Source organism: Polyodon spathula, chromosome 27, assembly GCF_017654505.1.
Source record: "Polyodon spathula isolate WHYD16114869_AA chromosome 27, ASM1765450v1, whole genome shotgun sequence".
Classification (NCBI taxonomy): Eukaryota; Metazoa; Chordata; class Actinopteri; order Acipenseriformes; family Polyodontidae; genus Polyodon; species Polyodon spathula.
The window spans coordinates 8,417,404-8,442,800 of record NC_054560.1 but is presented as its reverse complement, the minus strand read 5'-3'; the positions used below and the strand labels follow the sequence as shown (position 1 = coordinate 8,442,800).

General features: G+C 42.6%; 2 protein-coding genes across 2 annotated transcripts in view; both read right to left on the bottom strand.

Annotated features, from left to right (window-relative positions):
* Positions 1–71, bottom strand: part of map1sa (microtubule-associated protein 1Sa) — a gene marked incomplete at its 3' end in the record, with an annotated part of 25,571 nt that extends 25,500 nt beyond the window's left edge. The window contains exon 1 of the mRNA XM_041230347.1: positions 26–71. Coding sequence (XP_041086281.1) covers positions 26–71 — 46 coding nt within the window. The remainder of the gene's footprint in view (positions 1–25) is intronic.
* Positions 72–8,830: 8,759 nt separating this feature from the next.
* LOC121301595 (MAP kinase-interacting serine/threonine-protein kinase 2-like) lies at positions 8,831–24,733 on the bottom strand. Its single transcript, XM_041231117.1, has 13 exons — positions 24,591–24,733; positions 23,670–23,757; positions 23,138–23,239; positions 22,232–22,329; positions 18,920–18,999; positions 18,305–18,378; positions 17,900–18,004; positions 17,617–17,672; positions 17,245–17,340; positions 12,951–13,145; positions 12,618–12,782; positions 12,434–12,474; positions 8,831–12,182 (listed from the first exon to the last, which is right to left on the bottom strand). The coding sequence occupies exons 1-13, from the start codon at positions 24,639–24,641 to the stop codon at positions 11,924–11,926; spliced, it is 1,410 nt and encodes a 469-aa protein (XP_041087051.1). The 5' UTR covers positions 24,642–24,733; the 3' UTR covers positions 8,831–11,923.
* Positions 24,734–25,397: the final 664 nt, after the last annotated feature.

Sequence of the window (25,397 nt, the reverse complement as noted above, 5' to 3'; positions counted from 1 at the left end):
TGCCTTCAAACACTTTGATTCATACCCTGCCTGTCGACATTGTTTTCCGCCTCCTTGCTGCTGTGCTTCATGTTAAGCTTTTGCTTCAGCACGCCTCGTCTGTTTTTAATAAGGGACTTGTTTAAATGCAGTTCTGTGCAAGTCTATCTTGAGACACCTTGACTGTCTCCTGCCACCTCCATACCAGACCCTCCCAGGAAGTTGAAAGCCTACACACAAGCACAGAGCCGCCCGCCACCTCCCAGGGTGTTGATGTTTTGTCTCCAGCGCTGTGTGCCAAGGCGGAGGCCGGTGCCATGCAGAGGGGCTCTGTTTATACACGACGTCCCATCAATATAAACTGTCAGGCCCCTGCAGTGTACCGGCTAAATGAAGATCTTTCCTGGAACAGTGATGGAAGTTGGAAGGTGTGACAGTGTAGCCATGCAGTTACAGGGTGAGATTTAGAAAGCCAAAGCTAGCCAGTGTGTGTCCTGCTTTTAAACCTGAGAAAATAAACATGATGGATTGCAGTAGCAGTCCTGGCAGCTTCTTGCTGATTGATAGGTTTATTAGTCACCCTGGAACATTTTAAAATCTCCGCCTGTACCATTTAACAACAATTTAATTACATAGGAACGGACCTCAGGTATAGAACTGTTTGTGTTTGCTCATATCCAGCTTGAGTGTTATTGAACGAGTAGAAACCAACTTTAAAGTCCAGTTGAATATTTCAAGGGCAGCGCTGTAGAAGTTGCTTCAGCCTACTTCCTGGTACTGAATCACTTCCTGTGATGTAGGTCAATCAGGCCTTGTAACCAAAGTGTAGTAAAGCATCAGGAGCATCATAAAGCACAGAGAGGTCTGATGAAACCTTGTGCAAGTGTGGTAAAGGAAACGACTGGATAAGAATAGGTGAGAAACAGCTTGGTTTGCTCCGCAGTGCTGAAAAGGAAAGCAAAGGTATTAGAAGTGGACGTCCAAAGACAATTGTAAATATAGCAGGTAGGAGAATCGTCCGAGCAGCTAAATAAAAATGCAAGCTCGACAGCCAAGAACTGTACACCTGAACACAGAAGAGTTGCATACACATAGACCTCGCTGCACACCACTTCTAAAGACAGTTAATAAAACAAGCCATCTAAAATGAGCCAAGAAATGTGAACAAGAATCTGAAGCATTCTTCAGCAAAATCCTCTGGTCCAATGAGATGAAAATCCAACGTTTCCCAAAAAATGGACCATTATATGTTTGGAGAAAAAAAAGGGAAATCCTTCAACGAAGAAAACCTTGAAGCTACAGTTAAACATGCAGGTGGTTTGGTCACAATGCTTTAGCAGTTCAGGACTGGAGACATTCACAGGATTGAAAGTCTGATGAATGCAGCCATGTAGCAAAACATTCTACAATTATACCATCGGGTCGTCGGCTGATTGGAAGACAGTTTATCTTCCAAAATGACAACGATCCAAAGCATACAGCTAAGTCAACTCTAGAAATTCTTGAAGATAAAAGTGGCCATTGCAATCACAGGCTCTCAGTCCAATAAAAATGCTTTGGATGGATCTGAAAAAATGGTAGCCAAGCATGGTGTATCCAACCTGTCTGAGCTGAAGGAAATATGCTATACAGAATGAGCCCAGATTTCACCAACAAGTGTGAAGAATTATCATGAATGACTACTTTAAATGAAATAAGGTTGTTTTTTTTTTTTTATAAAGATTACTGATATTTGTAAATGACTAGAAATCTAGGCAGAGGAAAAAGATAAAACATAGAAAATCAAATAAAAATGCAGTGCATCAAAAGAGCTCGAAGAACAAGAACACGTCATGATGCAAACTGCTCATCGGATCATCGATTTCTGCAATACTCTCTAGACATGTGATTCTGAAGACATGGTTAATTCAAGGGAATCCAGAAGCGCGTTGTTTTAAACAGAGATCAAGGTTGTAAAGCAAAGGGTTTCTTTTTTGGTGTTGGTCAGCAAGCCTATAATTTGAAATGATCTATTAAAATGAATCTGCTCCAATTTAAAAGAAACTGTCGATCCATACTAATGTTACGAAGTGTGGGTGTGGTGGGGGTTGTTGTGACTTTTGTACCCCACAGTGAGGAAATCTGGAATCAGGGAATCTGACTGGCTTGTTGCTAAATTCTAAAGCTCCAGTCTGACATCCCACAGCTGGGAAGCTATAGCATTGTACAATTACACTGGAATAAAACAGGGAGAACCGGAAACATATATATATATATATATATATATATATATAAAGCATGGATGTGTTGTATATATATATATATGTGTGTGTATATATAATATATATATATATATATATATATATATATATATATATATGATATTTATATATAATTGTACATATATATAATAGTATATATATGTACACATTGAATTATATAGTAGACTGAAGCGGGTGTAAAACATCAATTAGTTTGCACTAAAGCAACGCCTACACTTTGGGTTACATACAAAAACAAAGTAAGGCGGCCTATTCTTGGATAATCACAATTCAAAAAACTTATTTACATTTCTAACTTTTTTGGTAGGTATGTGGTAGGACACAGCTTAGAAACAGAGTAGGTGTTGAGAGGAGAACATTCTTTAAGGTGAACCGGTAATGAAACTAAACGATCGCAGTTCCACCAATTCCTACCCTATGGCAACCAGACAAAGCCTACAAGCCTGACCACTGTGTTATCACCTGTAAACCCGACTGGATGTGGCATTGCCCTGGTGTGGGGTGTGTTCGCCTGGTTACCCTGGTGTGGGGTGTGTTCTCCTGGTATACCCTGGCGTAGGTTGTGTTCTCCTAGTTACCCTGGTGTGGGGTGTGTTCTCCTGGTATACCCTGGCGTGGGGTGTGTTCTCCTGGTATACCCTGGTGTGGGGTGTGTTCTCCTGGTATACCCTGGCGTGGGGTGTGTTCTCCTGGTATACCCTGGTGTGGGGCGTGTTCTCCTGGTATACCCTGGCGTGGGGCGTGCTCTCCTGGTATACCCTGGTGTGGGCGTGTTCTCCTGGTATACCCTGGCGTGGGGCGTGTTCTCCTGGTATACCCTGGTGTGGGGTGTGTTCTCCTGGTATACCCTGGCGTGGGGCATGTTCTCCTGGTATACCCTGGCGTGGGGCATGTTCTCCTGGTATACCCTGGTGTGGGGTATAATCAACCATCCACCGTGTCGGGATTAGCATTTGAGGAGCATGACAGAGACTTTAGACGTCTTCTCTATTCACCATGATCCCCAGATCTAAAAATAAATAACTTTCTTTTTACTAAAATGGGATTTTCTTGTTGATCCCTGTGCTACTGTGTTCTTTTGTAGTTCGCGCTTTATCAGCAAGCTGATTTTGCTGTCTGGTTTGTTTGGATTCTCTGCTGCAGTCTTGTACATAGAGACGGTCTGTTCATTGGTCTTGCTGTCCTCATTTCTTTAAGAAACATTCCTATCACACACTGAACCATGCAGTATCTGCGATTAATCACACAGTTTCCCAACAGCGATCCTTTAAAAATAGCTTCGTGAAGGTGTAACATTTGCAATATGCTGTTAAACCACTAGAGGGTAATCTTACACTGAGAAATGTAACTAGACACATTAACTGAATGGAAGAAATCTCATTTCATGAACAAGTTGTTTGCAGTTTAAGTTACAGTTCATTGTTTTAGCTTTTCATACACACAGTGATATTAAAAAAATGCTCGGAGGTCTGTTAACATCAACTAAACAGAACAGCAATGCTGCTCTCAGTATCTTTTATGTACTCTTTAGCATTTATTTATATTCAGCAAAATGTGCACAAATTTGTTTACATCCCTGTTAGTGAGCATTTCTCCTTTGCCAAGATAATCCATCCACCTGACAGGTGTGGCATATCAAGAAGATGATTAAACAGCATGATCATTACACAGGTGCACCTTGTGCTGGGGACAATAAAAGGCCACTCTAAAATGTGCAGTTTTGTCACACAACACAATGCCACAGATGTCCTAAGTTTTGAGGGAGCGTGCAATTGGCATGCTGACTGCAGAAATGTCCACCAGAGCTGTTGCCAGAGAATTGAATGTTCATTTCTCGACCATAAGCCGCCTCCAACGTCATTTTAGAGAATTTGGCAGTACGTCCAACCGGCCTCACAACTGCAGACCACGTGTGACCACGCCAGCCCAGGACCTCCACATCCGGCTTCTTCACCTGCGGGATCGTCTGAGACCAGCCACCCGGACAGCTGATGAAACTGTGGGTTTACACAACTGAAGAATTTCTGCACAAACTGTCAGAAACCGTCTCAGGGAAGCTCATCTGCGTGCTCGTCATCCTCACCAGGGTCTTGACCTGAATGCAGGTTGACGTTGTAACCGACTTCAGGTGGCAAATGCTCACCTTCGATGGCCACTGGCACACTGGAGAAGTGTGCTCTTCACAGATGAATCCCGGTTTCGACTGTACCGGGCAGATGGCAGACAGTGTGTATGGCGTCGTGTGGGCGAGCGGTTTGCTGATGTCAACGTTGTGAACAGAGTGCCCCATGGTGGCGGTGGGGTTATGGTATGGGCAGGCATAAGCTACAGACAATGAACCAAATTGCATTTTATCGATGGCAATTTGAATGCACAGAGATACCGCGGCATGGTAATGCACGGCCCCATGTCGCAAGGATCTGTACACAACTCCTGGAAGCTGAAAATGTCCCAGCTCTTCCATGGCCTGCATACTCACCAGACATGTCACCCACTGAGCATGTTTGGGATGCTCTGGATCGACGTGTACGAAGCGTGTTCCAGTTCCCGCCAATATCCAGCAACTTCGCACAGCCATTGAAGAGGAGTGGGACAACGTTCCACAGGCCACAATCAACAGCCTGATCAACTCTATGCGAAGAAGATGTGTCACGCTCCATGAGGCGTTTGGAGGTCACAAGTTTTCTGATCCATGACCCTACCTTTTTTTTTTTTTTTTTTTTTTTTTTTTTTTTAAGGTATCTGTGACCAACAGATTCATATCTGTATTCCCAGTCATGTGAAATCCATAGATTAGGGACTAATTAATTTATTTCAATTGACTGATTTCCTTATATGAACTGTAACTCAGTAAAATCTTTGAAATTGTTGCATGCTGTGTTTATATTTTTGTTCAGTGTGTGTGTGTATATATATATATATATATTTAGCTGTCCCGTTTTTATGATGCTTGCATCATTTTGAGTGTTTTATTCCAATTGCTCAAATTCAGGTTTGAATTGTTCAGGATTCGTTATATAGGTCTGAAAGCACACCAGATTACCGGTTTTAGGACCCCATTAAATAAGGTGCTATTTATTTCTCTGATAAAGTGTTAAGGACTATGATCACTATATATAATATATATATATATATATATATATATATAATATATATATATACTATATATATATATATATATATATATTTATGTGTATATGTGTCACTATAAAGAGATAACCACTATTCTATTGTGTTGTACCCAGTGCCAGATAGTGACAATAAAATTTAATAAAAAATCATTCCTTGGAAACTTGTTGTCTTTTCCGAAAGGAGACATCACCCATCAATCTCATACGTTACCAGTTTGACCAGTTAAATAGGTCTCTCTGCCCACAAACCCGTTGTTTCTTTGTTTGGTCCACCTCCCTGCCTCCACCCCGCAGCGTGCCTTGTCTAGGGGGAAGGTGGCCCCAAGTGCCACTTGTCCTGCCCCCTGGCCGAGCCATTCTAATCACTGTATTGCTTTCATCTCAGCTCGGTCAGCATAGGGGCGGCATGCGAGCTCCAATGGATAAGGCCATGGGCCAATTGTAATTATGTATTATTTACCGGTCGGGTATCATGTTCATGTTGGGCATAACTGTTTGCCAGTTGTTCATGTGCCATCAGGCATATCTTTCACAACCAATAAACTGCTATTTTTATTACTAAGTGGAGGTCTTCTTTCTGAATGAGGTATTCTAGGTAGAAACCGGTTACAATCTTACAGGCAAAATCTTCCAAAAGGAGGATCCAGCTCAAAAAGATCTGAAAACCTCTTTTTAATATGTTTGTTTTGGCCCATATTAAAAACGACTCTTCAAACCGTGTTTCCAGTCTCATACTGTCAGTGTAAGAGGCTGGGAGGCATGTTATTTATAACCTGCAATGCAGGTACAACGTGCCTGTCTGACATCATCGCAGGTGTGTTTCAAGAGGAGAGGAAGCTTGTTAGACTGCAGCTAAAGCTACTGATGTTAACAAAACTGAGGCATATCCAAATACTATCACAGGGGTTTCACCTGTAATGGAACTACCACAAGGTATATTTGCAGAACTGAACTTTTCTTGACTTGGGTATATCAGAACCCTCTTTTTGCTCATTTTAATGTACATTTTCCCATCTTTTGGATCCATTTTTTATAATACGCATCCCATCTCATAATCCTAACCAACACACCATAGATTGGAGTTGTCTGAAACATTGCGATCACGTTCAAGTTGATGGAAAGTAGCAAAGTGACACATGTGGGTCAAGATAGGATGTGATGCAAACAGTTTGGATAAAAGGGGCTCTACAATCTACTCAAAGGGCATTAGATCCCCTAACCAAACAGAATGCACCCACTTTCTCTATGTTCTAGGCAGATTCCTCCCCCTCCCTGCTGAACACTGAACTCGCTGTGAGGTGGAGTGGCAGGGTGTGTTGTGTGCTGGAACGCACTGCATGGTCGGCAGAAAAAAAGAAAAGCATTGGCTGCAGGTTACATCAGACTGCCCCTAACCCCCCTATTCCAGTCCAAACTAGTCTGCAAACCGGAGAGACAGACTGCAATTCTAGAAGGGCTGGTACAGTGCAGGATAAAGATGGTTCTTGTTAAAATTAATTAGCTGTCAAAACAGTGAAGTAGAGCACTGTATCAAAATGGAAAACACACAAACACACACACACACATATAAAGTTTACATCCCCTTGAACTTTTTTCTCATTTTGTTGTGTCAGTGCCTCAGAGTTTCATGCATTTAAATGAGGATTTTTTTCCCCACTTCTCTACACACCATACTCCACACTGTTAAAGGGAAAAAAGTTTTTATTGAGGAAAAAAAAAAAAAATTATATATTAAATACAAAACTGAAAGATCAGAATTGGATAAGTCTCCACCCCCCTGAGTTAGTACTTGGTGGAAGCACCTTTGGCAGCAATTACAGCTGTGAGTCTGTTGGGATAGGTCTCTACCAACTTTGCACACCTAGATTTGACCATTCTTCTTTACAAAACTGTTCAAGCTCTGTCGTTCCTTGGGGAGCATTGACGGACAACAATCTTCAAGCCATACCACAAATTTTCCATTAGATTTAGGTCGGGGCTCTGACTGGGCCACTCAAGGACATTTACCTTTTTGTTCCTTAGGCACTCCAGTGTAGCTTTGGCTGTGTGCTTTGGGTCGTTGTCATGCTGAAAGGTGAACTTCTGTCCCAGTTTCAGCTTTCTTGCAGAGGGCAGCAGGTTTTCCTCAAGGACTTCTCTGTACTTTGCTCCATTCATTTTCCCTTCTATTCTGGCAAGTACCCCAGTCCCTGCCAATAACAAACATCCCCATAACATGATGCTGTCACCACCATGCTTCACAGTAGGAATGGTGTTCTTTGGGTGATGTGCTGTGTTGTGTTTGCACCAAACATAATGCTTTGCATTTAGGCCAAAAACGTACATTTTAGTTTCGTCCACAAAACTTTTTGCCACATGGCTACAGAATCTCCCGAGTGTTTTTTTTTTTTGCATACTTCAAACGGGATTCAAGGTGGGCTTTCTTGGGTAATGGCTTCCTTCTTTTCACTCTACCATACAGGCCAGATTTGTGGAGTGCTTGGGATATTGTTGTCAGTATTGTTTGACCAGTCTTGGCCATAAAAGCCTGTAGCTCTTGCAAAGCTGCCATTGGCCTCTTGGTATCCTCTCTGATCAGTCTCCTTCTTGCATCCTTCCGTCATCCAGTTTGGAGGGACGGCTTGATCTAGGCGGAGTCTATACACCTTCCACTTCTTAATAATTGTCTTGACTGTGCTCCAAGGGATATTCAAGGCCTTTGATATTTTTTTAGACCCATCCCGATCTGTGCCTTTCAACAATTTTGTCCCAGAGTTCTTTTGAAAGCGCCTTGGTGCTCATGGTTGAGTCTTTGCTTTGAAATGCACTACCCAGCATGTCTGTTTGTCGGTTTCTCTTGGAATACATAATTGCATTTTTCATCAGTTTACCACCAAAGGTGCATTTGTTCATATTTTAACTCATTAAATACCTTTAAAAAAAAAAAAAACAGGCTGTATGCTACTAAATTAAAGGTTTTCAATCTTTGAGTAAAATGGCAGGCACATTTGCAACATATGTTCCCTGCGTCTTATTTTGAGGACAGTCGTCAGATATGCCCACAATCAGAGAAGTGCAATTGCAGGCCGGCTATGGATCTCAACACATCGAATATGGACTGTAACATCACTGGGTATGAAAACAGAAACCTATCCTCGTTCGGTTTCCAATTCTTATTTTATAATGAGCAGAGTCCTTCAGCATCGGAAGGGCTAGAAGTGCAGAATTAACGGTTACATTTAAACCGAACTTTCGCAGTTAATAACATTAAAATAATCATAACAATAGTTAAGAGAAAAATTAAAAGAGGTACATGCCAGTTAAAAATGCTCCAAAAAAATGAGTAAGTAACCGGTCCTCAAAATGAAGACAATGGCACTAATAGGTTAAGACAGAAAGTTGTTATAAACTTAAATGGACCAATCCAGAAGACCTGGTGAAACCTCCCACTCCCACTCCCACTCCCACTCCCACACACAATGTGATTCAAAGCATTTATTTAAATTCTTTAAAAAAAGAGAATACAAAATCCTGGCAAGAGTAAGAAATGAACTCTCAGCTGCCAGGAGTCACCTGGTACAGTAAAGTGCTTTTTTTTTTTTTTTTTTTATTTTAATTTTATTAAATGTCTGAACAGGAGCTTGTGGAGAACAGACTAAACAGTGCTGAGGCTTCACAAGTAATACTCACTTCGATTTGGCAGTCTAGGGACTGGAGCATAAATCACAAATAAAATAAAAAAATAAAAAATTATATATCTCCTTAAGATATCTCTTTCCCCACAAAACAAGTTAAGTCAATTTGATTAATTTCCTTTCAGAAAAAACAAAATCATATCTGTATGGTTATGATATGGAGAATATGTATATTTTTTTTTTCATACAGGGCTGTTTTCAGGCAAATGTTCTAGAATACGAGTTGTTTGCAACTGAAAACATAACCCTTTCGGGAAATCACGTAATATTTGAATGACTAACCTTGTTGCAAGACACGAACACTCATATTTCTATATACAGCGATCACTATATAAGGGCAACTGCAGTAAAGAGGTAGCCACTGCCTGATTGTGTTCTATCGAGTGCCCGGAATGGACTAAACCCCATCCACCCTCAATTCAAACGTCTTTCACTGTGCGTGTGTGCTGGGAGACACTGATCAGGGAACAATGCGATTCCACACACACACACAAAAAAAATTTAAACCTAGACTGCCAAACCCAAACTGTGCCTTTGTTTCTGCACAATGTAGCTTACAATTGCAATAAAAAAACAACACAAATGCATATACAATTCAAGTAAGTCTTAGTGTAAGACAAAACACCCACAAGAGGGCTCTGTAGAAAGGAAAAATACAAAAGGGTTACAATCAACGTCTTATTTTACCAACTTCCTGGCAAAGGCGGTTTTGCGTGAGAAGATCTGTTTGTTGAAGTTTGCTTCATTGTTCCAGGTGGCAAGTAAGGACTACAGTAAATCTGACAGCAGAGTTGTTATTGAACAAGACCCAACTCATGAAAAGGTAGCAATGAACCATTAAAATAAAATGGTGGTTTCACGACTTAAAAAAATCAAGCGCCAGCCCCCTCATTCATCTCTAGTTAAACACTTCAATGTGGTCAGGGGCAGCCAGAAGTCTTAGCAGCCCACAAACAAACCGATATGAAATTTTAAATTTACCATGGAAAAAACTGTTTCTAAAGCCTACAATTGCCTTGCCCAAACCTTTCCATCCAAAATCAAAAAACAGCTGTTGCCTTTTCAGATTCTTATTCAAAATATTTGAATGTTAAAACAACAAAATAAAATACAAACAACGTGTGGCACGTTTCGAATATCTTACTTATGGAGTTATCCGCAAATAAAAAGAAAAATACACAATAAAAAGAAATCCATTCATTTCCACCTACTACATTGTATTGGAAGACTGATCTTAATTGCTTGTTTTTTGGAATGCTACATATTTTATATATACACACACAAATATATATATATATATAGTTTTTTTTTGCCCCCCCCCCACCCCACCCAGACTGTTCTTAAGCTTCAAAAAGAAAGTTGCTAGCATTCAGTATTAATCCTCAGCGCCAGATAAAGCCTTTACATGACCGAACAAAGAAACATCCAAGACTAGCACCACTCAGGCCTAAATGAACCAGAATTATTCAAACACTGATAGATGTTTTTTTTTTTTTTACTATAGCGGTGCTATAAATTTGAATTAAGGCCTTAGGCCAATTTAAGGTGGCCTTAATAGGTAGCAAACAAAAGCAACCCCCTTAAATGAATCATACGCCCATTATCCCAGAAGGTTGTTATGGCGATGACCCTGAGAGGTGGAGGGGTTTGTTTTAGATGAGTGTTATAATAAATGACCAATGGTTTCTCAAAGAGAAAAAAAACAAACAAAAAAAACACACATTTTCAAATCAGTCTTGCTTGAGGTGCTACAGCTTATCATGACTGACTAAACACACATCACCTGACCAGAACAGAATCTTCCACTTGAACGCTGGTAGACTGCCAATAGCTTGATTGTTTTTTTTTTTTTTTTTTTTTTTGCTGCAACGCTTTTTAGATCCAGCAGATGGAGCAAACAGTGCCGCTGCCAGGAACTGGAGAGTTGCAAACATTATTCACCAGGCTGCTGCAATGAGATTGCACATTACAGCAGTCTGCAGACAGAATTGTAACTTAAAAACGGACCAGAACACAGATTACCATCATGAGTTCATTTTTTTTTGTGCTGAGAAAAGAACATATTGCCGTCAAACCTGAGCTACTTTAAGTTGTTTTGTGTGTGTAATTATAGCTACTGCTTTCATTTAGCAATTTAATTTAAATTGTACATGAATATGCTGGGGATGGAAAAATGAACTTAGCAACTTATAAATCTCTGCACTGCACAAATGACAGCACCAAGGAATGAAAGAATGAAATATTGATTTTAGAATTTGAAAAACAAACAAAGTTGGGGGGGGGGGGGGACTTAATACTTATTTTGCTTAAGTAAAAAGGTTGGCCTGAACAGATTTTTCTTGTCTTAAAAAAGCATGCATAGTTCATCCTTTCTGCAGAGGATTTTCATTCTTTGGTCCAAATCAGTAGGGCGTTTCTTTAGAACAAGACCAGTAATGGTGCGGGACCTGCAGAAAGACTTTTAATACAACAGCCAGGGTTTAGCAGCTGCTCTGGAGCAGGCAGGTTCTCATTCTTTCAGCACGGATTACAAACAGGGCGATTCCTTCAACAGAAGAAACCCCTCTATGGCAATCACTGCCTAATCACACACATACACACACACACACACGGGGTATCCTGCTTTTTTTTCTGTCAATTTAAATAAAATGCTTCTCGACGTAATTCACAGTGAAACCAGTTGTAATACTTAAGCAGTGCAAGAGTAGTCCTTTGGTGTAGAAGTCCGAGAACCTCGCTAGAACATTCCCCTTTCGCCTGAGCCATTGCAAGATCAGCCACGTTCGAGTCAGCTGTACTAGTGTACCAACAAACTGCTGGAAAAAACCAGAGGGAGGAAGGAGGAGAAGCTAGGGGCGGGTCTTGAGAGCGGCGGGGGTCACGCGCAGTCCCCCACGATGACCAGCGGGGCCAACAGCTGGTGCAGTTCTGTGGCAGACACCGGCCCCCTTTTCAGCAGGCTGGATTTCTGTCTCTTCTTGGCCAGTTTAGACTGGGAGGGAGGGGAGAGGCGCATGGAGCATGAGGTAGCTGTGATGAGGATAGGCTGCTCCTCCTCCTCTTGGTGCTGGGCAAGCTGGCGGTTCACAGCCATCGCCTCGGCCGTGAAGAACGTAAGGTCCTTGGCACTGCCGTTCCTGCAGAAGCCATGCAGAGAAAAGAACGTTATTGCAAGGGGCCTTTCAGTGGGCATTTGTTTAACTGATCAGCTGTGTATTGCCTTGCTTCACTTGTATTCATTAATATATTAGGGCATCATAAATGTGGAGCTCTGTTTAAGCAACATGAGGTCAAATCAATAAAACACCTTGATTCTACAGTTTTGTCTACTGCGCAGGTGGCCTTAACTAGCTTTTATGAAGTTATAATTAGTGACAGCTTTGCTTACCTCTGAAGTAGCACTGGAGTTGGTAGGGTATTTGGAGCACACTAGAGAGAAATAAAACGCAGATGATTAGACATGTACAAGATAACCTAGCAACATTGTTCCACAAACCCACGGATAAACCCAGGATCTTAAGCAGCATATGGATTTCTCCATGTTATTCACTGCGTAAGAGGCAGCCACCTACCCCTTGTACCCAGGGATGTTGCAGCACCTGGGCAGCACTCAGCCTCTTCTTGGCGTCCCGAACCAGCAGCTTGGAGATGAGGTCTTTGGCACTGAATGAGATGTGAGCCCAGTCCTTCTCGGGGAACTCGTACTTCCCTTCCTGAATGCTCTCAAACAGCATGTTCTGCAGAGAGAGGAGTTCAGTTACAATCCAGCCACCTCACAAACCAGAGTCTCCATTCTCAGCAAAGCATATTGAAACGGAGAAGACACACTGATGCTCCCTGTACAGTGCCGCGTGTTTTATAGCGATGGATGAAATGTTTCATGTGAATGAGTTTTGGAGTCTCACCTGGCAGTTGTGGCAGGGCTCCCCCCTGTCCCAGCCACAGTCTCCCCCGCAGTGGCCCACGAAGGGGGGGTAGCCGCTCAGCATGATGTAGAGGATTACGCCCAGACTCCACAGGTCACAGCGCTTGTCATAGATGGTGGCCTCTTCATTGAACGCCTCCACCACTTCGGGGGCCATGTACTCTGCAGAGCCGCACTGCGGGAGACACGCAGGAGAGGGCGTTAGGGGGTTATTCGCTAGCACAGGAGACAGCATTAGGGGGTTAATCGCTATTTGTTTTAACTTCACGATTTGTTCTGTTCCTTTGTTCTTAGGCACAGAAAGGTATTGCTGTGTAATTCAAGCCCTCTGGCATGTTTCACTGCATTGCACACATTTTCCTAGAGCTCTGCGCAAGCTGGCTGAAAGTAGGCTGGATGCCTGCCAGCAACTCCACAGAGGATTGGCTGCTCCGAAGACTGAAAATAAACCTGGCACTCGCTATATAAAAATCACCCACTGGTGCCTTTCAGTAACTTGTGGAAAAGCTCAGATTAATGGATTTTCCATCTAATGAGTCTTAAAAGACTTGTCAAAAGTTCAGCAGATTGAGGAGTCGGGTCAAAAGGTTACCGGTTACAATGCACAGGTTTGCTTTACCATTTACACGAGGAACTCTGCTACTCAAACGGTTTCTTCACGAGGAGGAAACTGACCACTTGGATGAGCAGATCCAGCCTGTCTGTACATTTTAAACCCTGATTCGTGCAACTCATTGAACAAAGTTTTGATTTTATTTGTGGGACACACGTGTTGTGTACACCTTAAAAGAGCTAATTTAGTACAGGGGAAATAAAAACTCCATTATATCATAGCTTCACAGTTGTTGGTTCAGCTTAATGAATAAGAATATGTTTGGATGAAAGACCTGTACTGGCAGAGTTGGATTATCCTTGCAAACAAGCCCTGAAAGTCAGACAACAGGAATCAGGACTCTATTGTTGCTTGTGACCAGCTGCATGTCAACCAGACCCCACAACAGCTGCGATAATACGGTCAGACTCGGAGTTCACTGTGGCGAATTCTCTGGCCCCAGGATGTGCAGACACAATGCTCCCAGTGTGGAGTCTGCTGCCTGCACCATCTCTGGGAGTACGGACTTACGAAGGCAGAACCTCGGGAACTCTCCAGACTAAAACACAGAACTTCGGGTGTGATAGTCTAAGCTCTGTGCTGTTTTAATTGCAAAAAAGAGATGTGGTTGAATTGTTTTTGTTATCCAATACTCTTGCAGCACATGCTTGTGTGAAGTTTATGGAGGATTAAACAGTCTTTAAAATAATTTCCTTGGATTCTGGTAATCCTCACCGATGTGCCATTTTGCTCAAAGTTTGTGCTTGGGATACTACGTTATTTTCACTAATACAAAAATAGAAAACATCTCAGGCTGTCCAGTTACAAACACAAAATGTAAGGGTTCCAAAACATACTGGAGCAAATGCTTTATCAAGAGCTTACTGTCCACACACAATCAAACACAAGACGTTTCCACTGTGTGTGTGTGTGTGTGTGTGTGTGTGTGTGTGTGTGTGTGTGTAAGATACGTTGCTTTCTTTATGTAAACACAAAAAAGCTCCTGTTGCAGTTCTCTCGTCAGAGAGGCGATCAAGTTTCAGGTCTAGGTGTTATGTTGCAAATAAAACTGCTGCTGGGTTTGAAAAATAAACCAGCTTTGCGACACCTGAAACATACTGAGAGAGCAGCGGAGGGGAGGCTGACAAATACAACCCATACCAAACTTATTACACTAAAATATTCCTCAACTCAAAGCTAAGGGAGACTTGCTGTAAATGTAGCTTCTTTACACGGAATTAGTTACCAAGCGTTGGTCTGCTCCAGTTCAAATTCGTACCTTTAAATCAAATGTGTTAAAAGCCAAGAATTTAATTTTAGCAGGACCAAATTTAGTGCAGCGCCAGCTTGGTGAAATACTTTACAACATTAAAAACCTCTTGCATCATTCTGCCTATAGCATTCTCCTGCACTGCAGCTTGAAAACTGAAACTTAGCTGATGCCACTAGTTTCTTTGGTAAACTGAACCAGCCATGTGTGGGAGTTTCCAGATCACATGACAGTCAGACCACACAGGGGCACGTGACTGAACAGCATTAGAGAGAATTTCAGTTTCCACACACCCTTAATCACTCCTACACTTGCTGCCTGATAAGACAGAGATTAGAATTCCCCTAGAGGTACATCTTCAAAACTCCAGCTGCACTCAAACCAAGCTGCTCTAATAACTAACTTCTTAGAATTCTTCAAAATCCCCCCAGGCAGACAGGATCTATCAAAACTACTGTATACAAGAATTCGGCCTTAATTCAACAACCTTTTACAGCCAAACCAAAGCACAGAGACTGGGAGCTTGAACCCACAGCCTCACATATTCAGCCCAGTGTGTCAAAAAAAAAAAAAAAAAAAACAGAAACCATTCCCTACTCAAGAATAAAAACATTGGTGGCATTTGCTGGTACTTCAAATCAGAACAAAGAAGCAGAACAGTTATTTCATGAAGGCTCCTCTGCCCCCTACCCCCATTCTATTATTGCAATGCCAAGGGTCACCCATTCAGTGCCAGCGTCTCATACTGCTGTTGGCGTTGTCGCTAACCCTGCAGTAACAGGAGACGAGATTTTCACATCTGGAAAAGGACAATTAAAACGCAAGCTTTTAATTAACGAAACTGCAATCCACCAACATGCAGAAGCTCTGGAACGACTTTCCCAGACATGCCCTCATACTCTCCAGCAATATAAACGCCCACTCAGCAGTCAACTGACACCACAAATCAGCACACAAAAGGTTAACTCTACAGCCTTGCTGGGGGAACAAAAATAAGAAAAACAGTTTAGATAAGGGAGCGCCCCGCCCCAACCGATACGCAACAGATCAACTAGCCCAGCCTTTTACTTTACTCATACACCTCCTCCCCTCACAGCCAATGACAGCCCAGTTGCTAGGTGGGGGCGGGCCGATTCTTATTATTGTACACGTCTGCAGCGCAACGTTGTTAACAGAAATAGAAGAGTGCAGATGAACAGGATTATTGTGCAGTGAAGTTTGGGAGCGTGTCATGCGACCAAGAAGCACACACTTAAAATCATAGATGGTGCAGGAATAGATCTGCTGATCCCTTTTCCAAATAGATAGCATTGAGTACAACCACAACGTAGTAGGGAGGATTGTGTGAGCTCAAGAAAATAGCTTTGACACATGGGAATACTTATAAATATATTAAAAAAAAAAAAACCTGACCTCGCCAATTAAAGTGGCTGTAACGGAAATTTAAATATGGATCAAGCCAGAAATACTTCCTATTTCTGTGCACCAAGGAAGCAATCTAATTTCCAAAATAAATGCCTTTTAGCCTGATCCTTTTATGGGACTATTTACTTGAATAAGTGGTTCATATATTTGCCAGCACAACCTGCAAAGTATTTTCATTCTGTGCGCAGGCGCCACTTCTTGGAAGTCCATTCCTGGGAATGAAACACTGCCCTGGTATACGAGGGAGCGTGGCGACGTTCCGAAAGGGAGAGTGGTGTTGTGATCCGATTACCACTGCCCGGAAAGTGACCCCCCCCACCCACTCTGAAAAGCCAATTCATTCACTCCGTACTACAGTTTGCAGAAATAGTTGCGAGTCTCCAGGAACACCTAGCCAGGACTGTGTTTCTGCACTTGCCTGTGCCAGTCTATACCAGCTGCTGCACAGTCACTGAGACAGGGGAGCTGTGTGGAAATCTTTGCATCTGCACAGCTGTTAAGCTCTTCAGGTTAAGATTCACTACACTGTTTGCGAGGTGTAAAGCTACAGATACACACCTTTACAAAAAATGAACTGCAAAATCTCTGAAATTCAACCAGTTTATTAGTTCTGACCTTTTGCCTTTCAGGCTCGGAAACTTATCCATGAATCACAACAGATACAGAGATACCACTGTCCATAAAAGGGCAGTGTTTGGCTATTCAGGTAGCAAGCATGCATACCATCATCCACAGAGGGGCTGCATGGCTGTTCGGTTCTTGCCAAGAACTGTTAATTCAACATGAATGAACCTTGTATTGGAGGTTCTCTATATACAAACATTATCAGTAAACAAGCCCAGATACATAGTCCAATCAAATTCACCCAGACTTGACAACACAGCCAGGTCTAACTGTTCATAACCCAATGCCCAATTGCTAGTCTCTGAACCCCATGAGAGATCTTCCTTCACCCCTCTTTAAAGATGCAAGGAAGCCCTTGCTTACCGGTGTGAGCAGCTCAGGGGTGGAGATGGGGGAGCTGTCGCTGTTCAGCTTGATTCCACTGCCAAGGTCAAAATCACAGATTTTAACAGGGGAGATCTGAAAAGAAACACATTCATTTTTTAAACTGCAAGCTTATTTATAATTTCACTCGACTGAAACAGAACGAAAAACCACAGGACAAGAAACCCAGGAGTGAATTACTGAATCCCTACCCAGACCGTTCTGTCATAAATATGCAATTTAGAACCGTGTGCGACCAACCTCGAGATGTTGCTGCAATGTCACACTTGTGTTTCACTTGTTAGGCACTGTTCTGTAACTCCTATTGAATTGCAAAACTAAAAATTATCCTAGAAGTTTAAAAATACTCACCCTGTCCTTATGTTCACACAGTATGTTTTCTGGCTTCAAGTCTCTGTGGGCCATTCCTGTGAAATATATATCCATATATTTTAAAAAACACATACCGATTTTGACCTAGAACGCAAAGAGCATGAAGGTGGATACAATACACTTAAATCTGGACAACGTCTGCAAATCCTTACGGGAGACCAAAGACGGGCACTGAGACCCATCATTTAATGGGTGGCATCACTCTGCTAGGCAATTCAGGGCCCTGTGGTTTAACTGTAGGAAACGGACAGGGTCCACAAACCTTTGTTGTGAAGGAAGTAGAGGGCACTAGCGATTTCCTGCACCACTACGCTCGCTTCCTTCTCGTTGAAGTGCTGTCTCTGGTGGATATGACTCAAGATGGAACCTAACGATGCAGGAACACAGACAGAACTCAATCAGCTAAGACCGTCTCAAGTCAGTACAAGTACCCCACTACAAATCCCATAGCTCTCAATGTAGGTTAATTGCTTCAAAGCCACGCTCGTGCACGTCACATGGCATTTCTAACAGGCTCCTGCTTGTAAACCACTGACAGCTGCAATAACAGACTGTTAAACAGAAACACTCGACCTAGTATAACTGCTGCAGCATCAAAACTACAAAAGAATGGGATTACAGCCAGTGCTCCCTGCTCCTTTGAAAAGCTGTAAAACGACAAACTTGCCTCCTCTCAGCTTCTCAAACACCAGGTAGAACTTGTCTTCCTCCTCAAAAAACTCTACCAGTTCTAGGATGTTTCTAGAAAAAGAAGAAAACTCATCAGTGACCGTGAAAGTGCCACCACTGCTCACATTACACTGGGGCGTGTGGTGGGAGGTGCATGACCCATCCCAGTCCTGGAGGGCATTCCACTCTTTAACAGGTAAAATGAGATCATTAACTACTTCAGGGTCTAGATGGAGGTTTAATTTGTTCCAGCCCTGCTCTAAATTGTTTAACTAAACCAAGACATCTCCTTTTGTTAATGCCGACTGCAGCTCAGATAAGCCTGCGTAACAAAGCTGCAGGGATCTGGCTAATTCAAACGATGGCCCGAGGCTCTGTATTGCAACAAGTACTCACCCCACAGATATCACCAACATTCCTTCATGCGTGTGTGTGTGTGTGTGCGCACATGTGTGTTTGTAAGGGGCATTCACACATGCTTCCAAAACTAAATCAAACTCTTCCAAAAAATCTGCCCAAACCAAAGCAGCGTGAATGCACCCTTTTATTTGTAGTCCTATTCCTGACTGGCACAGCCCCAGTGGAAGTGCTAAAGCCCCCGGGTGGTTCATACCTGTGACCCTGGCACTGGTAGAGCATCTCCACCTCCCTGAAAACGCGCCCGCGGCTGTGACCTGGTCTCTTCTCAATGATCTGAAAGACAAGTGATGCTACTTCAACAAAAAACTAAAACATTTGTGGACAAAACTTTAGTCAAACTCCTATATAGGAAACAGAGGCAAGACAAACCAATTTACTGTATCACTGCAAAACTCGTGTTCTTCAGCAAACTTCCAGACACCTGGAATTTAAACTAATGGTAGTTTAACACCAGTTGAACAGTTTTACTGTAGAATCTCAAAGACAGTAGCTGGAAATCGATGGGTTAACGCTGAAGCATCTCCTTTTCAAATGCAATGAAACTGGATCAAACCAGGAGGTAATCGCACACTAGCTTTGAAGTTTCTTGTCAAAACCTGGTCCGAGTTCATTTGAGACCCTCCCCCCAGCATGTACACAGTGGCGGTTTGGAATGAATGCATGCAGCCCTGCACGCCTCTCTCTGCATTCCTTTCCCACCCCATTATGAAAACAAGGCCATTCCCAAAGAGAATAATACGGACCAAGGTTAAAGTTTTAACTAGACCCTCTAATCTGGTGTATTTTAGGGGGCCATTAAACAAATGCAGGCTAATGCAGTCTATATAGTCAAGCCAGCTAAATATTTGCTTAGCCATGCATTTTTAAGCCCCTGTCCGCCATTGTAAAGTGCTCATTCCACCCTACCCCTCTCCAACTGGATTGGACTAGTATTGTAACAAGGTGCATGAGCTCACTATGCTGGTCTCTGAGTAGCACAGACAGACACTGGCTCTATTTATGCACTAACCCAGCAACAATGCTCTGCAGATCCCCCTGACTCAGCAAGATGTGCTGCTGGATAATGTGCAGACAGGGTTCACCACCACTGCTTCACTCTCAGCATTATATCTTCATGCATCATTGGGAATAATCTTGGCATGGTCATATAATATGTGACCCTGTACACTACCCAAGTTAGCTAAAAAAAAAAAAAAAAATAATAATCAAAAAGCAGGTATTTATTCCAGTTTAAATTTGAACTTATTCCAAATTTTGCAAATAAAACAGTCTGTTTGTACATTATTAAAATTGACCAAATGCTGTGCATTGCCATTTTCTACTTCCAAAACCTTCGAGGCTATAAAGCTATGCATTGAATCGCCTACCTAGAAAGCAATTCTTTACATGGAGCTCAATTACTTCTAGACGGAAGCGAAATTCAATGAACAAAAGCAGGACCCCCTAAGCTAAACATCGTGATATCAATGGTCTACTGTGTACTGGGCTTTTACAGCACATTGTCTCAGCAAGAGCTGCTAGTCAGGACTGTCCATCACTATCCAACTGTTAGGAGAGTTGAAAGGATAAAAGGGTCTGACTCCATCTAAAAAGGTTTACAATCTTTGATTTACAAACAGAAACTCAAATCAGTATTCAGCCCTGCGCTGAAGGCGATCTGTATGGTCTGCTGCTTTCACAACTAGCCATTTGTTCCAGATTACGACCCCAACCCACACCCCTGGGGAGAAAGAAGACTGTTTAAAAGGAGCATCTGGAACCCTCCCTCACAAGCCATTCAGCAAGTCTCCAGATTTGCACAAACCCAAGACCCTGTCCCACTGCAAAGTGGGGGAGGGAGGGTGGTATGTGCACCACACTGCCAGCTGATCAAGACCTGGCTTGAAGTCAAAATCCTTGTTACTAAATGTAATTTTCTATGCACAATTAAAATAAATCAAAAGAATTCAATAAAATCCTTTCAATTACATTTGAGTTTTTAATTTCAAATTTCATATCTTTAAAAGGTGTAATTTAGACCCTTTCATTAAACTGACTTATATGTAGGAGATGCTGCCAAGTTATTAACTTCCTATATTATGTATATCAACACGTTAATGTCTGCACCAGGCAACAACATATGGGCCTAACACAGAGATTTTTATTGGAGATGCATTTTATATTTCCTTTAAATTGCTTATAAAACTGGTTTATGGTTGCTAAAGAAGCACCCCTTTTAATAAAAACACTTGCAAAACCCAGGTCGCCACCACAGATGTCTGCAACACGCTGTGCGAGAAACATGCAGCGCATTTCCTTTGTGAGACAGGACGAGGTCTTACTGCAGTGACATGAATTACTGAAGCACCACTCGGTAACGCAACCACAATCCTGCCTGTTTATGATGCAGGTTTCTTGCAGTACTGGGTTGCACTGCACCCTTCCTGTTATTTGGCTGCAAAACTTAAGCATAAATCTGTTGCACAACCAGGATTCCTAGACACCAATAAATGAAGCACTGAATTAACAGCTGCTCTTTGCGCCCTTGCTGTAAACTTATTATGAAAAGCAAGTCTGTCCCCACCCCTCCCCTCTTTGTCTTGTTTTGGCACAGATGCCACTGCATCATGTTCTCGCTGGGGTGACGTAGGGGGGTGGGGCAGACAGACCTCCGCCTCCTGCTTCTGATTGGCTGGCTAGCAGCACAGCAACAATAATAAAGGAAGCTTCTATGCTGAGTTAGCACAGCGCTGCCTTTAGCAAGATGACGAAAACAGAGTCACCTAACTCATCCCATTCTGAGAGCTGTTTACTTCAATATTTAAAAGCTATAGCACTTTATCATGCCACTGACTGCACAAAACACTTTACAATGCATAGAAAAGTTTATATAAAATGTGTATATGTAAACAAACTGGAAATTAACTTGAATTTGCTCTAAATTGCCAGATACCTTCAGCTCCACCTGTTTGGTACCCCTCCTCCACACACACATTTCACATGCACAGTACAAAGTCACTTCTGACATTTAGCAACCCCTTCTCATATCCAATCACTGCACACAAGCAACAGGGAACGGGCCTGTGCAGAACAGTCACAGGGCTGTGACTAAACACAAGCGCATGGCCGTACTCTACCATGCAGTGAACCCAGATCTCCTACTCCCGAACACCAACCCACATGGCTCAGCCTGAATGCTTTCACGTCTTTCTGCCTCCTAATGATCACACCTACAGATCATTTCAGATCAGTGCTGGGACATGCAGTCAAAGAAACGCTGCTTGTTGCATTCAGTAGAAAGTTACCACAACTACAACCTTCCAGAACATTCATTCAGAATTCAAAAAGGTGAAACGTTTAGAAATCAAGTCAAGCAAATTCTTAAACTGCCGAACTTAAGAAGGCACAAACAAATGTTTGTCTGCCTTACTTTAGTTCCTTAAAGTTTTGCCTGGGTATATAAAGTTATATATACACTTCAGTATAGGGATCCCAAATGAATAGAGCCCCAGTAAAGCAGCAATACCTTGACTGCGTACTCCTTGTTGGTAATCACACTGATGCAGGTCTGTACCCGAGCACAGGCTCCTTCACCCAGAACCTCTTCCTGCAGCATATAGACATCTGCGGAATACAAGGACAGCCATTAGCACCACACTTCAGAAACCTGCAGCAGTGATTCACAGTCCTCTACACAGTGACCCCTGCTGGTGGAAGCTTCTCAAGCGAGGGACATGTGGAAAAGGAGCTACCGCCTCAGGACACAAAGACTGTTCTGTTAATCCAACCAAATTGGGAAAGAAAGCTCAACATCAGGGCATGAAACTCGCACTAGCCCAGCACACAGTACTGGGTTTCAGAACAATCAAGGTCCCTGGTAAATTTGCTTTGAACTGATCACTCTTGTCACAGCACAAAAGTGAGCCGTGTGTCTTTGTTAACAGGAGTTGTTTGTGCAGCTCCAAGGAAGGAACATTTCCAACATCCGACTCCTGGCGCCTGACCATTTAAACACAGGACCGTTCTGAAACGCATCACTGGGTGCAGACAGTGCGAGTTTCAAGCCATGCAACTTAACAGATCTTCCACTACATGGTCTAAACTTGCTGTTGTGCCAAATTTGAGCAATCCTTTCAATGTGACATTTGTGGGCTTGTGCATCGAAATGAGAGGCTGAGTGATCCAGTAGTTAAAGATATGGGCCTGTAACCAGGAGGACCCCAGTTCAAATCCCAGCTCACTCACAGCGCAACTCTCAGCAGGTCACAACCTCCTTGTGCTCCGTCTTTCAGGTGAGACGTTGTTGTAGTGACTCTGCAGCTGATGCATAGCTCGCACACCCTAGTCTCTGTAAGGTCACCTTGGAGAAAAGCATCTGCTAAATAAACAAATTACAAATGGCTTGATCCAGGCAAATGAACTCTGCTCCTACCTTCGAATCTGCCAGAGAAGCTGTCGGTGGCACGGCACCTCTTTTTCTTCTTGTTCCTTTTCTTGGCGTCAGGGATGTCGATAGGCTGGCTGGCAGGCAGGTCTTCCGTTGGGAAGGAAGTATGAAATTACCAGTAAATACTTGAACAAACGAATCCACGACTGGCAACCACACAGTGGGTGACATCACACCACATCAGACAAGCTGTAAAAATCATTAGTCAACGTGTTGCAACCTGCGTTTCCCTCATGGCAAGCGCAATCTCAATGGAGCTGCATTACGCATGCAACAGGAGTCAGCTCTTGTGAACATGTGGTCAGTCTAAATATACCCTTCACACTAACAGGCACCCTAATGTATAACTAACAGCAGTGGCGCTGGAACCATCTTTAAAGTGGGGGTGCTGAAAGCCATTGAACAAAACTGTAACCCCTTTATATGATGGAAGCCATGCAAAGCCAAGGGGGTGCTGCCGCAGCCCCAGCACCCCTAGTTCCAGCGCCCTTGGTTAACTGCGGAAGTGGAATCCTACCTCTTCTGCTGGGAAAGTCGAAATTAAAAGCAGACTCCAGGTGACAGGATCCTGTTTTACTGCAGTCTGTTTCAAATGGATTCTGTCCCTGGAATTAAAAGCTGAATTAGGAGAAGCCCCGAGCAAGCCTTTCTAACATCATAGATTCCAGGCCACTTTATTCATTCAGAACATATTGCACTGTGCTCTAAACCCTGCCTTCTCATTTGGTCTGTCTGCATTACACCACCAAGTAGCATAAGGTTTGCTCCATCGGTTTCTATGGAATAAAATCTACCTTTGTTCCATAAGTAAAAATACACATGTCGATGTCTGTCAGCGTTCTTTATTCCTGGTATATTCGCTCATTTTAATTCCATAAAAAGCTTAGAAACATAAGCTTACCGGCTGGCCTGTATCCACCAGCTCACAACAGTACTTAACATTGCCCGCTATATAAACTTGAGACCGAGTATGTTTTAAAGAGACGGATGTAACGCTGCGCTCACTGTGGTCCACCCATACCTATTTCTAAATGCCCGTGCACCAGTAAAGTTAGTATATTCAAATATTTTTGCTAACACGAAGCAGCCGGCTCGCATACAGTTCATATGGACTAACTATATATCCCACGTCATTTCTTTGCTCGCCCACGGTAACTCTCGATACCTTGTCCTTACTCCTCCATACCACTGTGTGCTGAAAGCACTTATTACAAAGACATACCGTCCAATAAACCAGCAAGCTCTTATCAGTGGCTGCAGAGTATAACGATACAGCGGTAAGGAGCAGCGAAGTGGCTGCCTCGCTTACAAGAGAGCAGCTGCGGGCAGATAGTTACTTTTCACGCGTTAGGTTTACACAGCTACGCAAAACAGCACCACGGCACTGGCTACTAGCACGCAAGCGGGTTATATGGATCAACTATAAAAGGAGACCAACCTTGAAGGAGCGGTGGAATCCGGAGATTTCTGTGATCTTGTTTTGCACCATTTTGTCGAGATGTCGATAAACACAACCCTGCGCTTGCTCCCAAACTCAAAAATATCCTTTGCCAGGGGGAGATGCAGAAAAGCTCCCGATGAAGTCTGGCGAGGAGATATTTGAGCTGTCGTAAAAAGGAGTCCTGCAAAGAATAAAAAAAAAAAAAAAAAAAAAAAAAAAAGAAAAGACGGTCTTAAAATCTGCACACATTAAAAATGAAATCGCTGTTCTGCAGTGTGCTGGAATGCAGACCACACACTGCTTACAGCACTGCACAGGATGTCCGAACGCTAAACAACTTGCCCGAGCATGCACGCACACAATTAAGTGGTCCACTTTCAGATTTATTACCGAGTGGTACTGAAATAAAGTAATGGCTGCGTAAACACTTACTGGATTGCTTTTTGAACACAATAAAACAACCGTCAGAATTTTCATAACTTTCGTGCATGCATGCATCAAGCAATGTTTCAATAACAAAAACTTCCTGCGCAGTATTCCTTCGTTGCCGATTGCAGATACAGTATTAAAAGCATTGTATAATAACTGTCACCACATTTGTAAAATCGATCTTTAGCAGTGAGATTACTGTAATGTTCCCATCACAATTATTTTCTGCCATTTAAAAAAATAACACAAGACATATTCCCAATCGTTTGTTGTGTCTATATTTTCCACACACTTGGTAAATCCACACTCGAAACATCATTTACATCGAACTTTTAATAAAACGTGTTTTGTTTTTGTCTCCCTTCTGGTTCGTTC

What these genes read in the sequence shown, in the direction of transcription:
- LOC121301595 (XM_041231117.1), bottom strand. Translation starts at nt 24,641, where the DNA reads ATGGTGCAAAACAAGATCACAGAAATCTCCGGATTCCACCGCTCCTTC. An exon ending in GTTTGAGAAGCTGAGAGGAG is followed by an intron (nt 18,005 to 18,304) that starts GCAAGTTTGTCG and finishes CTGCATCGTTAG; the next exon opens with GTTCCATCTTGAGTCATATC. An exon ending in AACATCCCTGGGTACAAGGG is followed by an intron (nt 12,475 to 12,617) that starts GTAGGTGGCTGC and finishes ATTTCTCTCTAG; the next exon opens with TGTGCTCCAAATACCCTACC.